The 16,547-nt window shown below is 54.2% G+C and overlaps 1 protein-coding gene across 1 annotated transcript; it reads left to right on the top strand.

The window, feature by feature from the left end:
* Window positions 1-354: 354 nt before the first annotated feature.
* Window positions 355-9,501, top strand: NPTXR (neuronal pentraxin receptor). The gene is made up of 5 exons (XM_057388603.1): window positions 355-1,067; window positions 7,785-8,007; window positions 8,150-8,394; window positions 8,712-8,891; window positions 9,277-9,501. The coding sequence occupies exons 1-5, from the start codon at window positions 495-497 to the stop codon at window positions 9,499-9,501; spliced, it is 1,446 nt and encodes a 481-aa protein (XP_057244586.1). The 5' UTR covers window positions 355-494.
* The last annotated feature ends 7,046 nt before the right edge of the window (window positions 9,502-16,547 follow it).

Below are 16,547 nucleotides of genomic sequence, written 5' to 3'. Positions count from 1 at the left end.
CTGTGCCGGGTCAGCATCCTCTCGCCGGAGGCTCCTGTCGGGCTGACTTCAGCGAGCCCGAGTCAGAGCTGGCCCCGTCCCCGGGTGCCCCCGGTGTGCCCTCCCTCGCCTTCCCGTCGCCTCGCCCGTTCGCTTCCCACCGCCCGGACCGTCGCCCTTGCGGCCCGGGGAGGGTGCTCAGCGGGAAGGGGGTCACTAAGAGGGGCACGGCCGGGGGCACGGCCGGGGCTGGCGCGGGGGCGGTGGCGGAGGCGGTGCGGTGCGGTGCGGGCGGCGCCGCCCGGCACATATAAGCGCGGCGCGGCGCGGCGGGGCGCCGGTGYTGCTGTCGGTACCGTCCTTTTCCGTGAGCTCCCTCCGGGCTGCCCGTCCATCCCTGCGACCGTCCGTCTCCCCCTCCATCCCCGCCCGCTTTGTTTTCTCGCCGTCCGCGGGCTCGGGCCCCCCACGCCGCTGCCACCCTGAAGTTTCTGGCGGTGCTGCTGGCGGCGGGCATGCTGGCTTTCCTGGGGGCCATCATCTGCATCATCGCCAGCGTCCACCCCGCCGGCACCGCCGCGCCCGCCGCCGCCGCCGACAATGACTCGGCCGCCGCCGCCCTCCTGCCCGCCGCCGACAAGGGGCTGGGAGCGCTGCACGGCCCCGCCGAGGCTCTGGCCAGCGCCGGGCCGCGCCTGACGGCGGGGCCACCGCTCTTCAGCCGCTTCGTCTGCACCCCGCTGAGCACCGAGTGCCCGGCCACCGGCACCGGCACCGCCGCCGGCACCGCCGCCGGCCCCGAAGAGCTGCTGGCGCTGCGGAGCGCGGCGGCCCAGCTGCGCCGCACGGCGCTGGAGCAGAAGGAGCGGATCCGCATGGACCAGGAGACCATCCGGGAGCTCACCGGCAAGCTCAGCCGCTGCGAGGGCGGCCTGCGGAGCCCCCCGGCCGCCGCGCCCCCCGCCGCCGCCGGGCTCCGCGCCGCCCCGCGCCCCGGCACCATGGGCCACCCGCCCGACGAGCCGCCCGCCGTGCGGGAGCTGGAGGAAGCTGTCCGCACCCTCCAGGACCGAATCGACCGGATAGAGGTGGGAGAGATGCTCCCGGGGGTCTGGGAGGGATGCTTCCAGGGAAAGATGCTCCCACAGGTGCCATTCCCCAGGCCTGCAGCCACATGCACCCTGAACCAGCTCATCCTCTCCATGAGGCTTCAGGAAGGTTGTCCTTGCTTTACTCTCCCGAGATCTCTGCCCAGAGGCAAGGGACTCACCTCCAGTCCCCCTCTCTTCCCTCTATGCAGGGTAGTCCCAAAGGACCAGGGCTGCCCCACTTTCCCCCTAGTCTGCACCCCGATAGGGTACCTTGCTTGCCCCACAGCACCTGCCAAGGACTCCTTCTTGAGGAGGAGAGCAAGTTGGCAGTTCAGGGTGAAATCGTGCCCTTAACAAAAAGGTAAATCCCACCTGATGCCATCATGTTTATGAATGGGACTTGTCACAAAGTAGTGGCAGTGCCACCCGCTGTGAGCCTGGCGCCCCTTCCCCACATGGTCCATAGGAGCTGGAGAGGGAAGGGCACAGCTGGAGTAATTTGCTGTGCCCATTCCTGTGACATTGGGCTGGTGGCATTTAGGATGCAGACTTCTGGTCCCCACTCTGTAGCAGTTGTGCAGCATGTGCCAGGGCAGGCTCAGCCCTGGCTCAACCACAAGCCAGGGGCACCAAAGGCTCTACCGCAATGCCCGTCATGGGGTACCACACTGAGTGCATGTGAGTGTTGATTTATTTGGGCTGATGTGGGCTCAGCAGTCCCACAGACCTTGGCAGACTTTGCAGGATATGACTGTGGCAATGATCTTGGCACGTGAGAGCTGCAAGAGGAGAGTTGTCTGTTTTCCCGGTGGGGTTTGCACCAGGTAAGGGCAGTTCCCTGAGGTCTGTCAGGTGCCAGAGCCACCTACAAGGAGCTTCCTACAAGTCCTCAACCTTCTCATCTTCTTATTCAGTTTGCTGTTGCCTCCACTACTCCCTTGAGTGTGGAGCTAAGAGGGGGGTCATGCAGCACCCTATGGGGTCCCTCTCCTCAGCTTTCCCCTTCTGGCCCCCTCACTACAGCCATGTGGGCACAGCAGCCGGAAACAGATGGGAAATTCAGAGCCACTAAGGTCACAGGCTGAGAATGAGACTGGGAGAGAGGATTATTTTAATGGCTATATGAAGAGGAATAGAAAGACAGAGAAAGGCAAGTAAACTCATGCACACAAGAAGGAAAAGAGCTGGAAGACCAGAGGAAGCGCCTGTATGCTGCTAGGATAATGCACACACAGGTATGAGAAGAAACACAGAGGCACGCCAGGCACATGCTGGGAGAGTGGGACATGCTGCCTGTCTGACATGTTGCTGAGAGCCAAATGCAGCCAAAGGGAGAGACGGACTGCCCCCCACCCCCCCCTAAAAAACCCCAAAAAACAAAAAAAAAAAACCCTCCAAAAATACAAAAACCCTGCAGCCCCAAACAAATGATTCTGTCTTTCATCAGTGGAATAACACAGCAGGTGTGCTCACCCAGAAACAAAGCAGGGAAGTCCCTGCACACATATACCTGCGTGTTCATGAAGACCATGCAATGCACCGTGGGCTGGTGCCCAGCACATCAGTTTGGCTCTTGGGGAGCATCAGGCTATAGAGCCATGCTCTCCCCCTTCTCCGTGAGGTAGCATCACCCATGAGCTGCCCTGGCTYCTCCCCTGGGGTTTCCGATGATGGTGGGAGGTTTGGAGTGGAAGAGCAGGGTGAAGCTCACAAGGATCGGAGCAGGCTCTCACATGCATCCAGGAAGCCTGAAGTGATGCTGGGACGAGGCTCATGCACACACTGATGGGGAAGGCAAGTGGCACATAGCCAAAAATGTCTGGTTTTGTGTTATCCAGGGCCTGAGGGTCCCAAATATGCTCTGCAGGGGAGACACAGCATCCTGAGGCTCAGTGAGTACTGCCAGGTGAGGAAATAGGACAGCATGTTGCAGGTTGGTTGGACTTTGTCCTGGCTCCCTCCTGGTAAAAAGTGTTGCCTGTGTGACACCCCTGTGATGGCAGCAGCCTAGCCAACTGAGCATTGTGGTCACACCTTGGCCATCCAGTGATGGTTGACTGTGGCCTCCCTCACCAAATTGCCTCCCACCCCATGCCACAAGCACCTAAAACTCCATGGTGGGGTACCTCTCTCTTCTGTCTTTCATGGTTCCAGCTGTCAGCTCTGGGAAACTTCCTAAGGGTACCCCATGACATGGGAGGCACAGGTCCCACAGCTATCCTGGATGGTGGCAAGGATCATCCCAAAAGGTGACCTGGATGGGGATGGTCCCGGGTGGCCCTCATCTGCTGAGGACTCTGCAAAACCCATTGGGAAGGAGAAGAAATGCTGCCAAGCCTGTGGTGGCTTAGTCTCAGAAGAGAGATGACACAAAATGCCATGGGTTGCTCTGGGAAGGCTTCATCCCAGGGAATCTCCAGGCAGGTTTGCCAGCAGGGATTACTGYTGACTGATTCAGAGCTGGGACTGAGGGGAGGAGGCTGGTGGAAGATTGCTGATCTAATCTGGGCACTCTGTCTTGTCTGTAAGGCATAACAAGATTTATTCATGCACTGAAAAACCTATTAAGGCATTTGCTTCTTAATTTTGTCAGCATGGCAGAAGGATTTCCCAGGGGAAGATGCAGGAAGGGCCCCCTTGGCCTTGCTCTTTGTCCCCTGCCATTTCCATGGGGCTGTGCTAGCATCAGCACAGCATTCACACATTTTCCCTCACCTCCTCCTAATGCCACCTGAGGCACTGATCATCCTTTCCTCATGCACAGCAGCCTGGTAAGGCTTTTTCATCCTGGTTTTGAGGGTCTCCCCCTTTCTCTGAGCACGTACTCATGTCTGTACACTCAGGTGCATCTTGGAATGCAGAGCCAAGGGACCCAGGTCTCTCTTTCCGTGCTTTTAGTTATTACTGCAAATGGAAAAGGACTGGGGAGASAATCACCTTGGCTGCCTGCACTGTGCCGAGATGCAGATGTCCTCTTTCTCCSCATCATCCCTTGCAGGAGAGCGGGAGAGGGGACAGCCTGGTGGGCTCCATGGGGGACCTGCTGGAATTGCAACAGGAGCCTGTTTGCTCCTCAGCTGGTACATGGCTGTGCCATTGTGGCTGCTGATGGAAACCTTTGGGTAAGGGAGTGGGAATGGCAGTGACCTAGCTGCTTCCCTTCTGTCTTCATCTCCAGCAGTGCAAGGATGTAAATACCCAAACTGTGACAGTTCTAGGCTCCCCTGWGTGAGGTTTCAGGGGGACAGGATCAATGGTGAGCTTCTCCCTTGTGAGGAAGAGCTAAAGGCTGATGCATCCCTGTTTGTCTTCTATTCCATGCAGTCCCTGATGGCGTGTAATTATCTCCACAGTCCTGCCTGGGTCCAAAGAGGTGGCAGGGTCCAAAAAACCCCTGTGCAGCAGGTGTGCCATCCTGCAGCACTCAGCATCCCAGAGTGGCAGCCACTGAGGAGTTTTGTGCAGGCTGGAAGGATTCATGGGTCCAAGGAACTGAATGTGTCTGCTGTGTGTGTGCACCCAGCTGAGCATCAWGATCCCTGTGATGTGCCAGGGTTCCCTCCCGCAAGCATCGTCCCATGCTCCTGCCTGCCCTGTCCCAGCAGCCAAGGTGGGCACTGGTGTACTGGTGGCTGAGGGGGAGCAGCAACACCCAGATTTGTTGGTGCATTAGTAAATGAGGCTGTGATCTCCTTATGTAAATTGAAGTGCATTTGCTGACTGAGGGCTCCAGCCCCAATGAGCACATGGCAGCGTGGCTGCCGCAGCCCCCTGCTCCCACCTCCCCCTCCCCACTCCCCTGCCAGTCGCTGACATTTAACGTGATTAATATTACCTGGCATCTTTCAATCTTTTTTACCGGTTTTGGTGGCCAAAAGCATGGAATGAGCCTCCCCCACACTCGCTGCCCACTCCCCTGCTGCCTGTGCGCGGCAGATGGGAAGCTGGGTGCCTGACGAACAGCCGGGGAGAAGGCGCTTCACCCCTCTCCCCTCCCCAAAGGTCACCAATAAATAACAGCTGCACRTCAACCATTAATAATTTTGCAAATAATTTGCTTTGTGAAAAAGATGCTTGAGTGGCAGCTCGGAGATGAATATCATGACTTGGAGATGCAGCCCAGCCTGCCATTGAGGATTATCCAGCACAACTCGGCTGCATGCAGTAGAATGGGAAGTCCAGTCTCCTGTCCAGCCATCATCTGGCTGCAGGGATATGGATGGTGTTTGCTGGGATGGCCCTGAAATTCTGCCAGATGAGGGTACTGGCTACAATGCCTTTCCAGAAGGAGCMTGGGGTCAGCAATGGTTCAGTCGGCTGTGTGGCTCTGGCTGTCAGTGCCCTGCTTGCCAAGCTGGAAGGGCCAGCAAGAGCTGGAGAGGGGACTGATGGGGAAAAACTCAGGAAGGGGGAAGAAACTGAATGAAAGGTGAGAGAGAGAGTATGGGCGGCATGGAGGGAAGCATGAGGAAGAAATGCTCTGAAGCCAGAGAAATTAAAAAGCCATAGGGAGAAAAGTTACAGAGGGAAGAAAATAATAGCAGGGAAAAAAGCAGTAAAAAAAAGCACTCAGTCACTACTGAATAATGTAGGCTACCAGGGRCTAGTGAGGGTGACAAAAGCTATCAGCCTTTCCTTTTTTAGTCATTAACAGATGGAGCTGTACATGAAAACAGGGAAAAGAGGGACGTAGGCTCCAAACCTGCAGCTCGAGCAATCAAATCGTGCAGCAGACAGGAGTGTKCCAGCCTCCGCTGTAGCCAGGCAGCCTGAAAGGATGAGAAAAGCTCTTGGAACCCATGGGTTGTGGCCATAGAGGCGAAGGCAACCCCATCCCACCTGTGCTGCCCCCTGCCAATGCAGCCAGCTCAGCTTGGTTACAAATGGAGGCAGCCCCAGATGGGAATTAATTCTGCCAGGAGGATGAGAATTAACCTTTCCACTTCCCTTCCCTTCTCTCCTGCGATCCCTACCCTGCCTTTCATTCAGCAGATCCTCAAGACCTCTTAAAAAAAAAAGTCAAGAGATCTAAAGCCCCTTTTCCATTGGCTAATCTCTCCATTTTGCAAAGATTAAAGGCAGGATACCCTTTGCTGGGCACTTTTCCCTTCCCAGAGAGGTTTTGCTCACCGCAAGAGCATCCTTAATGCTGCCAGAGCAAGCTGGCAGCGAGAGCTGGCATTTGGTCRGGACTGGCAGATGTCCCCTGCACAACCCCTCTTTTCTTGCTGAGTTTTGCTTTTCCATGTTGGTTTTCATCACAGAACCTGTGCATTTGCCTCAGCAGACCCTGCTGGCAGCTCTTKCAGACCTTGGGGTATCACAACTTCCTTTTTATTTGCAGCCTGAGCATCTTGCTGCCTAGAGCAGGTACATTTGTGCTCATACCAACATCATCYTCTCATTTTTCCTCTCTCTGCTTTTTCCCATCTGCCAAGGTTGCATCCAACCCAGCCAAACCTGACTTCGTCCAGCCTTCCCCTCCCCTCACTTATTCATGATGAATAGCAAAGGTTAGGGGTGATATGGACAGGCATCCCTCCTCTTCAACTTTGTGTGCATGATTATCAAGTCCTGTCTAGTCTGGAGAAGTGGGATGTAAGAAAGAAGAAAAAGCAGGAAGCCACAACCACAGATGAATGTGCTGACTTCCTCCAGGCCAGCTCTGAGGCTGGGGAGAGGCTGTTCAGATCAAAAGGGATGGCATCCCCCATATCCTGCCAGCACAAGCCATGTGATTGTCCAGGGCTGAAGCAGCCATGCAGATCCCTCAGTGCTGGAGGAGTCAAGGCAAGGGTCTCCATGGCCACTCTAGCACTTTTGGGAAGGTCTGGCAACATAAAGAAGGTGGTCACCATCTTTCAGAGACACTAATGTGCTAAGGACTCAGGGAAAGGAGAGGGCTTCTGTTTACAGAGAAACCCCAGAGGCATGGCARAATGTCACCTGCTCTCTTCCAGGATTGCTTTTTCCAGCTGGGATGGGGTCTCCCAATAAGATGGGATCTCTGATCTTTGCAGAGTGCAGTAGCAGCTTCCCCCAGCTGCCATGTTGGATTTGCCATGAGAAGAATTTTTGGTCTGAGTGTTAACCCTGATGGGACAAGACAGGCTCGGTGTCCCCAGGTGATGGCTCATGCCTTGAGGACCAGAGACACAACTGCCACTGGTCTCAGTTCTCCATGGCATCCTGTTGGCCTGGGAGAGGTTGGCTTATGGAGAGCTACCTGGCACGCGTGCACACACCCCCGCATGCTGGCTGAGCTGGGCTAAGAGGATTACAGCCCCATTAAGTGATGTTAACATGCTGGCTATAGGTAAGCAGCCTCACGAGCAGGAGTGGCCAGGAGCCCCAAAGTCCTTCCTGCATCATTTCTTCATCCTGGGAGGCTGCCTGCAGGAGCAGAGCCAAGGGATAACCAAACGTTCCATCCTTGCTTTGTCTCTGAAGCAGCAAAAAGTCACTAAGAGCAGCCAAGCTTCATTTGCAGTAACGAGCTAAATGGGGCCCCGAGAGGGGAGGTACTGGAGTACCTCCAGAGTCGGCTGGAGACTCTTAGAGGAGACCCCAGTTCAGATATGGGACTGTCATCCCAGCTCTACCTGTAGTGCTGCAGGCTGGACATGTCCTTATTTAAACTCTTATAGTGCCACTGTGCTGAATTTTCTCTTTTGTCCCTCCTATTCCCTCCATTGTGGCTGCCACCAAATGCAGCAGGAGCTGCCAGCCCGCACCAATGGCTCAGCACCCACTGCCCCAGCACTYGTCCCTGATGCCCTCCACACCAAGATGGAGCAGCTGGAGGAGCAGCTCCTTTCCAAGATCCTKACCCTGCAGAAGGAGCGCCAGGCTGCCAGCACTGACCGCAGCCAGCAGCAAAACAACATCGAGAAGGAGCTGAACTCCCTCCAGAACCGGGTGACAGAGCTGGAGCACGGTGAGTCCTGCCCAACAAGGATGGAAGTGGGGTGAGGGGTTCCCACCCCGAGGTACATTGCCAGGAGAGCCCCAGGACAGGTCACCCTCATCCCAGTTCCAGGTGCTGACCTTCCTCTCTCCTCCCCTTCCTTGATACGTAGGACCACTGGGCTACAGCCCTCCTGATGCCTTCAAGGTGACCATCCCAGTGCAGAACAACTACATGTACGCCCGCATGAAGAAGAGCCTGCCGGAGCTCTACGCCTTCACCATCTGCATGTGGCTGAAGGCCAAGGCCCAGGCAGGGCTCGGAACCCCTTTCTCCTACTCTGTCCCAAGCCAAGCCAATGAGATCGTGCTGTTGGAGTGGGGCASTAACCCCCTGGAGCTGCTCATCAATGACAAGGTCAGCCCACTTGCAGAAGGGGCAGGAGAGAAGCCCCTGCCCTCATCTTCCCTGCTTCAATCCCTCTAGGAAATTATATTCGTGGGGTCACTGGTGTGGGGGAGCTTGGAGGAAGGGGCCCTAGGTTTATGGTGGGAGGCAGGAGGATGGCTCATTGGGGTGAGTTTTGAGAGGGAGAAGCAGCTCATCTGGATGTCTGTAGATTTTGGGATGCCAGCACCATGGGGATGACTTGCTTGCCCTGTGAGGGGCTGGGGAGAATGCTGGGGTCCTATGACAGTTCTAMCAAGCACCGGGATCTTGCTCTTCTCTCAAAGGTCGCCCAGCTGCCACTGAGCCTGAAGGACAAGGCCTGGCACCACATCTGCGTGGCCTGGACCACTCGGGACGGCAAGTGGTCTGCATACCAGGATGGTGAACAACGGGGTGCTGGTGAGAACCTGGCCTCCTGGCATTCCATCAAGCCCCATGGCATCCTCATCCTGGGTCAGGAGCAGGTATGTAGTGGCTCAACACCGAGAGCTGCCAGTTAGCATTGCTCTAGTGGGAACTGGCTGGGGGGAAAAGCCCCCAAATGGGGCAAGAGCTGGGGGCAGCRTGGGCAGGAGTGCTCAGCAGGGCAGTTGGCTCTCCTGCCTGTTCATCTGACCTCCAAGCTGCCCACATGGGCTCATTGTCTTCTCTTTCCTCACCCTATCTGCCTGACCTCCCTGTCTTGTCTTGAATCTCTTCCACGCATCCATCCCCTCCCGTCCTTGCCATCAAAAACCTTGCCCTGCTTCTCCCCAAACTTCTCTCTCTCCCCCTTGCTCTGTTTTCCCACTGGATGCATGTTCCTCCTCTCCTCATCCCTGTCCAATCACTTCTCCTACTCTTTCCCAGGACACCCTGGGGGGCCGCTTTGATGCCACACAGGCCTTCGTGGGAGAACTGGCGCAGTTTGGCGTGTGGGACCACATGCTGGCRCCAGCAGAGATCCTGGGCTTGGCCAACTGCACCTCCCACCTCCAAGGAAATGTGATTCAGTGGGATGACCAGGCAGTGGAGGTGTTTGGCGGTGCCAGCAAGGCGGGCTTTGCTGCCTGCGAAGAAGGCAGGAARGCATGAGTGGCCCCCAGCCCTCTCCCCAGCGCCAATGAGCCCAGTGGCAGCCACAAAGCAGGGAGCCCCTTTCTCCCCTCCCAGACCAGTAAGCCTTGCTGGGGCAATGCTTGAGCCCCCCATGCTGGTGTCCCAGGAGGGAGAGGGGCCCCTGGAAGCCTCCATGTTGTCCCTTGTGCTGGTGGTGTGGCTTGTCCTCATTCCTGGCAGGCTGGCTCCTGAGTCTCATCTTGCCCCAGTTCGGTTTTGGGTGGACCTTGCCATATCTGCAGGTGTCCTTGGTACACTGAGGGTCCTCACCTTGTCAGCTCCAACAGGGAGTGGGAAGAACTCCATCTACTTTGAGTGCAGTCCAGCCTCAGTGGGATGCCAGGGTGCAGGCATCACCTGAACACATCCCCTTTATTTATTTTTAGCAACCCCACTGTCTGGTTTTATGAGCCTGCATTCCAGGATCTCACCTCCAGCCCCATCCCTTCTCCTGCTGCCCTGCTCAGGAGCCCCAGGGAAGCTGAGGGAGAATGGTGGAGCATCAGTGGAGCAGCATTTACCTTCTACCCTGCACCCCTGCCCCTGCCTTTGCTTCCCGAGGGGAGCCAGGCTTTTGAGGCAGAGGGAAGGGATCACTCCCTACCACCTCCAAACTGGAGGACTGGCCAGCACCAAGGGAATGGGGGGAAAGGGGCAAAGCATCACCCCCAGCGCTGGCCGAGGGGGAAAGAGTGCAGCACTGCCATTGAAGGGAACAAAAGCAAAAAAAAAAAAAAAGAGATGGAGGATGGTGGTGGTCAAAGGAGCCCTGCCATCCATCCCCCAGTTTTTTGGTACTCTCTTGGGCTACTGCCCTTGATTCCACCCAGGTCCCCTTCTTTAGCTKCTCCTTGCCAGGAACAGGGCTGCCACTGGCCATGGAACTGGGAGGGTCAGGGGACAGGTCAGTATTTTCCCTGTGGAGTGCCTGAGAATACACTGTTTCTACATTGTGTGGTCACCAACGTCTCAATATGTGAGTGTGTGTATGTGCACATGTGCGTGTGTCGGGGGGTGGGAGGGTTATTTTGCGGCTCTCATGGTTGCTCAATGCAGTGTTCAGCTTTCAGTGTTCTCCCCTACCCCAAGTCCCACTCTGTCYGACAGCTACCCCTGCCCCTGGGGAGGCAAAGCCAGCAGAAGGGACAGCCCTGCCACCCGGCATCTCCCCGCCCAGGGTCTCTGCCAGTGCTGGGGTGGCTYAGCCGACTGGGGGGGCATGGTGGGGATGGGGAGCAGCCCTTGTGCCAGGTGGGAACACTGTGACCTTCGTGCACCCTGATGAGCTGCCTCCTCTCGCTTGCTCGCACGCTTTCTCTAATGCACGTTCGTGAAGGGGGCCCCTGACATGCACCCGTGTTGGRACACTTCTTTTGTAAAGCTGATTGTGAACAATAAACGTGATGTTTTCTGTTCGAGCCTCTTGTGGAGCACAAGGTTGCTGGGGGGACAGAGGGGACTGGCCAGCATGAGCTGAGGTGACGTTCCCATGGCTGTTTAGGGTTGCATTCCTAAAGGGACTTGTCCAGACCCATCACTGGCATTACAGGAATATCATCACAAGGGTTTGGTATTRTTGCCCCAGAGGGGCAGGGAGCTGGTGTCAGGGTTCGGCTACCTCTGATCTACCCCACTGCAGAGYAGCATGGGGTAGATGCTGCTGCTGGTGGGCAGGAGGGCTGGGGGAAGCACCTCTCCATGGAGGAGGACACCCCCCCCCCCCCATTCCTGACTACAGGGAAGCAGAAAGGAGTGAGAAATCGTGGCCACTAGGTCAGAACATGATAGCAAGGAACTCACATTGAATATAAATCTAATTAAGTACTACTAATGAGTTTCTGTCCTAGCTGGGCACAAGATGGTTCAGGCACGATTCTTGGAGCTCTTATAATAGAACAACTTGTGACCAGGTCTGCACAGTGCTTTTGCTCCTCAGTGGGTCCTGCAGCTCCTCGGAAAGGCACAGCCTCACCAATATTTGGGGAAAACAGAGCACAGTGCCAGCAGACTCATTTTTCCCCATTGCTGGCATGCTGGTGGATCTCTTTGCTGAGTCAGAGCTGCATACCCCAGCTCCCACTTCTTCTTCTGGAGGGTATTTAATACAATGAAAGAAAGTCTATCACTCTCACCTTCAGCACATCTTCACAAAATTGAGTGCTTATTTTGAAGAAAAAGTATGTACTTCATCTAGAGCATTGTTTCAAGGGCTTTGCTGGTTCACACCCCTGGTACTATGAGGAGAGGGTTTAACAGGTGGCATCTGCTCAAAGAACAGCGACATAATTAAGGGCAACATTTTTTAAAGGAGGAAACATGAAAAAACATTGCTGGGATCATAAACTCAGGAAGAGGTCAAATGGAGGGGAGCAGGGGGAACCTGGTGCAGAAGATGCTCCTATCAACACTCAGAAGCCCTGTGAGAGGGCTCTTGGGGCTGCTGGCCAAGGCAGGAGAGAGGATGAACAAGGACAGGAATAGCCTGGCCGTTGATGTAGGCTATTGGCATAACACCCATCTCCTCCGGAGCCCGGAAACCCAGCCTGTGTTGAAATTGTGTGTAGATCCTCTCCAGAAAAGCACAAACAAAGGGGACACCAGGAGATGCTTGATCAGGGTCTTTGGTGCTGCCCTCCTCATCCCTGCCAAATGATGCTGGCATGATCCTAATCCCAGCCATGTCCCTGGGACRTGTGGATCTGTCACTTCTGGAACAGGAGAATGGGGGAGCCCGGCAGCACAGCTTCTGCAGGGTGAGCTCCTCTCCCCCAGAGGTTCACAGCCAGTGGGGCAGACCAGGGGGCACACAGAGAAACTTGGTAGAATTTTCCCAAACCTTTTAAAAGCTTCCAGCAAATGCCTCTGCATGAGGCTCTTCAGGAAGCAAAGACATTATGGAGAGATTAGAAATTGGTTGGGAGACACAAATGAAGAGCAGAAATAAATATTTGATTTCCATCCTGCCCTGGCTGTCTGCAGAAAGCAACGTCTGCTTCTGACCCATCTGAGGAGAAGAGAAAGATGAGACCATTTCTTTTCATTAACCTGAGCCTTCCAAGAGCTGCAAACCTGCGACAGGGCTTAAAAGGTAGAGGAGATGACAAATCAATAGTGTTGCTGGCTGGAAGGAGTAATTACAATGACTTACACATACTGCTTGCTTCTAAATTAACCAGGAGCACTCAGGAGAAGCCCCACGTCTCTCTAAGGGCAGCTGGCTGGAAAACAACAYGTTGTGTGCAGAAGAGACGAGGAACAACAAAGTCACCCGTGGGTGGAAGAGGGGGGGTAAAGAAGGGATTTTTTAACAATGGTGTGGAGAAGAAGGTTTTGTGATTCTGGTAGGTGCTGCAGCTTGTTGGCTGTGTTGTGTCTGGATATCCAGCATGGGGGGGAAAGGTGGAGGGCACTCAAAAAGTAGGCAGTGCAAGGCAGGGGCATGTGCTGTCCTCTATGTCCCTGCCAAGGGGTTGTAAACACACTTCTAGGAGAGGGAAGAGACTGCCATTTCCTTTCATAATCTGCAGGACTTGCTGCTGCAGATCTTTCTGCTAGCCAAGGGCTTAGCCAGACTCAAATACCACATACTCCCAAGGGGTTTTGTCCTGCAGTGAAGAAGATTAAGTCAAATATGGCAATGGAGAACTTTCAGRCCCGAAGGCTATTAATTATTGTGTTTGAAAAGAAAACACTGAAATTTCTGAATCCCTCAAGCCCCTGCCCCTCTTTCCAGAGGGCACCACTGGCCACACAGGCTCTGCTTTCCCAGGGACATCAGCAATCCTGGGACCTCCGACCTCAGAGTGGGCTTTGGGGACTTGTCATCCTCTGGGACTGGGGGACTTGTCATCCTCCCCAGTACCTGCAACCTCAGCAGAGTTTGCATGTCACAGGTGCCTGCAGTGTGTCAGCCTCCTGGTCCCTCAAACGAGGTCAAGCCAGCCCATACTTGTCCCCAGCAGGAACTTCCAAAGTCCCCATTACCTGCTCTGCCCTAGCGATGGGGCGCTGCCTAATTGCCTCCTTTCACCTCCCTGTCCTGCTGGGAGCCTCCTCTGCTCCCTCCCAGAGCCAGGAAGGCTCATTAAGACTTGTGCTTGCACAGACAATGTGCCATGATTCCAGAGCATCTGGCACAGGAACAGCCCCCGCATGGCTGCTAGTACTGCAGCAACAGAACTTACTAACTGTGGCTGTTGTTACTAGAGGTAGWAGCTACGGGATCATGTGAGGCACTATGTTTTCCAGCAAACCAGGAGATCCAGCTGTCCCAAAGCAAGCTGCCCTGTCCTCCCTGTCCTCCGGTGCAGAGGCTGAGCTGCTTCTGGATGCCACCCATTCCTGCACACCAGCATCCCCATCTCTGCCTTCCCTCAGCTCAACATGGTGGGGGTTCTGATCCCAGAGAAATGTGGCTTCAGCATCCCCACAGGGCCTCCTGAATGCTGCTCCTGCCTCCAGAGGGCTGCATCCACACCATCCTGGGGCAGTTGCAGGGCAGAACTCAGTRTGACCCAAGTCCCCAGCCTTGGCCTCTGTTGCTATCCAAGGCAGTGTGGAGTGGTGCCCAGTCCCTGGGATGTGGCTGACAGGCTGGGCAGCAAGCTCCAGTCCCCCTGCTTTATCACAAAGAGGAGATGGGGCAAGGCAGAGCCTGTGCCCATTGGGATGACAGGGAAGTCCCAAAACCTGGCCAMAAGWGGRAAAGAAAGAAAAGAAAGAAAAGAAAGAAAAGAAAGAAAAGAAAGAAAAGAAAGAAAAGAAAGAAAAGAAAGAAAAGAAAGAAAAGAAAGAAAAGAAAGAAAAGTGCTCTCTGCCCAATGAAGAGTCAGCCTGGCATGTGGTCAATGAAGATGGCTAAAAGAAAGCATGAGGCAGTGCATTTGTTACATGTATGAATATTTTGCAGTCAGTGGCTACTTTTCTGTGCTCAGCTAAGTAGTACAACACACCCTTATGTCAGGACACAAATGGCACTCTGTGTCCATGCATTTCACTGTGGCTGCTGAAAACAAAGGGATGAAAGAGTTTGTATCTGTGATTAGTGGCAATAAGGAATGACCACCTAGAGCAAAGCAACAATTCCAGCTCCCTACAGATCCACAGGGGTGAATTGGAATCCTGCTCTGGACTTGCTTTTACCTGCAGAAGTGTACCTGRTCATTTGGTATTGGAAACTAAAGCCCAGGTGATGTCTCTGCCTTCGGAGCCAGCAGCAAAAGGACAAGCACATATAACCTTGTTGGTTCAACAAGGCTCTGACTGGCTTGCAGAGTTACACGGAAACCCTGCACTTGAGGATCCAGAAACCAACTGCTCACATTTTGTTAAGCCACAGTAGATAGGCCAGCAGGATGYTCTCCTTCTTCAGGAGGCATCTCTATCTTGCAGCCCCACTGTATCACCCCCTCATTCACAAAAACGTTGTTTTTTCTATCTTTGGGTCCACTGCAGGTTTTGTTTGGCCATTTTCCCTTAGCTTCTCACCTAGGAGAAGCTGACCACTGATGAATAATCCTCACAACCAGATCCAGCATTTCCCAAGGAAAATACTCATACTCCCTGGGGTCGTATGGATCAGGACTAAAGYATGATTAATTGAACCCAGAATCACACATATGTGCTCCCCCCTGCCCCACACAGAGGCACATGCACACAAACACCAGCTCACACTCACTTGCTGCTTGGTAGTAAAAGTGGGTGAACTATACAGGGATTAAAGCATTAAAAAAAAACCCTACAGCAAGAATACGGTGCTTGAAAGCGCCGTGTCCCTGGAGAGATTAGAGTAGCTGCCTGGAGATAAAGTAATGATGATGGAAAGATCTKCTTCCTTGCAGAGATTCTCTTCCTAATTATCTTGTCTGAAAAGAAAAAACTATGATCTCCCAGCTTTTATCTGTCTCTTGACAATTTTAGCTCTGTGCCTGCCTCATTGCAAGATGCCCAAAAGAGGAAGGAGCAGGAATTCACCCAGGAGGCAAGGAATGGTAGGAGAATGAGTGGCACAGGAGGCAGTGCTTCATTTTTGTCACCACCAGCAGTGATAGCAAAGGAAAAGATGAATGACCTCTGCAGCTTTGTCTTTCTGAGCCCAAAGACAGCTTCCTTGCCTCCAGCACTGCTCTGTCAGGCAAAGGACAGCCAGGAGGTCGGATTCACTGCTGAACCTGTGAAAGAGATAACAAGGTGTTCTCCATGTGATCATAGGGCAGAGCTTGGTGCTATAGTGAGGGAAGAGGATTCATGASCTGGCAGGGGTAGGAACAGCCCAGTCTGTTCCTCCCCCACTCTTCTTCTCAAACAGCTGGAAAGCAAATTCATCTCTCAGCAGACAGCAAGCAGCAAGAACCTTTCAAGCACACACCAGCCAGAAGGACCACATGAAAAACCAGACCACGAGCCACTCTGCAAGAAAAAGACAGCCACTGATGAAAACACAGGCATCACACCCAGCAGCTGGGGCTTTGCACAGGAAAACTCTTTCCCTTGGTATTATCCTGGAGCTTGCTGTTTCTCCATCTGTATTAATTTCAGATGAATACAATCCTTGACCACCTTGAAAAATGTTTAAGTCCTGGTTTAGAGGCAATCAGTGTTTGGCTAGCAAGGTGCAGAGACAACAGAGGTTTCATAGCAAGCCCAGAGCCAAGGAAAACTTCAAAACAAACAGACATTACAAGCACAAAGCTACGGCGGGTGGGAGGGAGGCGATTTTCTCAGTGGGGATGGAGGCTGGTGCTATAGGAGCTGTTAGCAAACTCATGATTCATCCCCACAGCATCACTTTCTCCTTCTTTATGCTCCTATCTACATGCAGACATGAGCTGTTGCCTCTCCCACACAATGCGAACTGTGTCCAGTTCTGGAACCCTCMGTTCAGGAAGGTCATTGAGGTGCTGGGGCATGTCCAGAGAAGGGCAATGGACTCGGTGAAGGGTCTGGAGCACAAGTTCTGTGAGGATTAGCTCCTTCCCAAGGAGGAAGGAGGCTCAGGGGAGACCTTATCACTCTCTCAAGTC

The sequence above is a fragment of the Malurus melanocephalus genome, unplaced genomic scaffold, assembly GCF_030028575.1.
Source record: "Malurus melanocephalus ecotype Western Australia unplaced genomic scaffold, MMel_1.1 scaffold_17, whole genome shotgun sequence".
NCBI classification, from domain to species: domain Eukaryota; kingdom Metazoa; phylum Chordata; class Aves; order Passeriformes; family Maluridae; genus Malurus; species Malurus melanocephalus.
The sequence above is the reverse complement of the archived record's forward strand: the minus strand, read 5'-3'. Positions and strand labels throughout refer to the sequence as shown.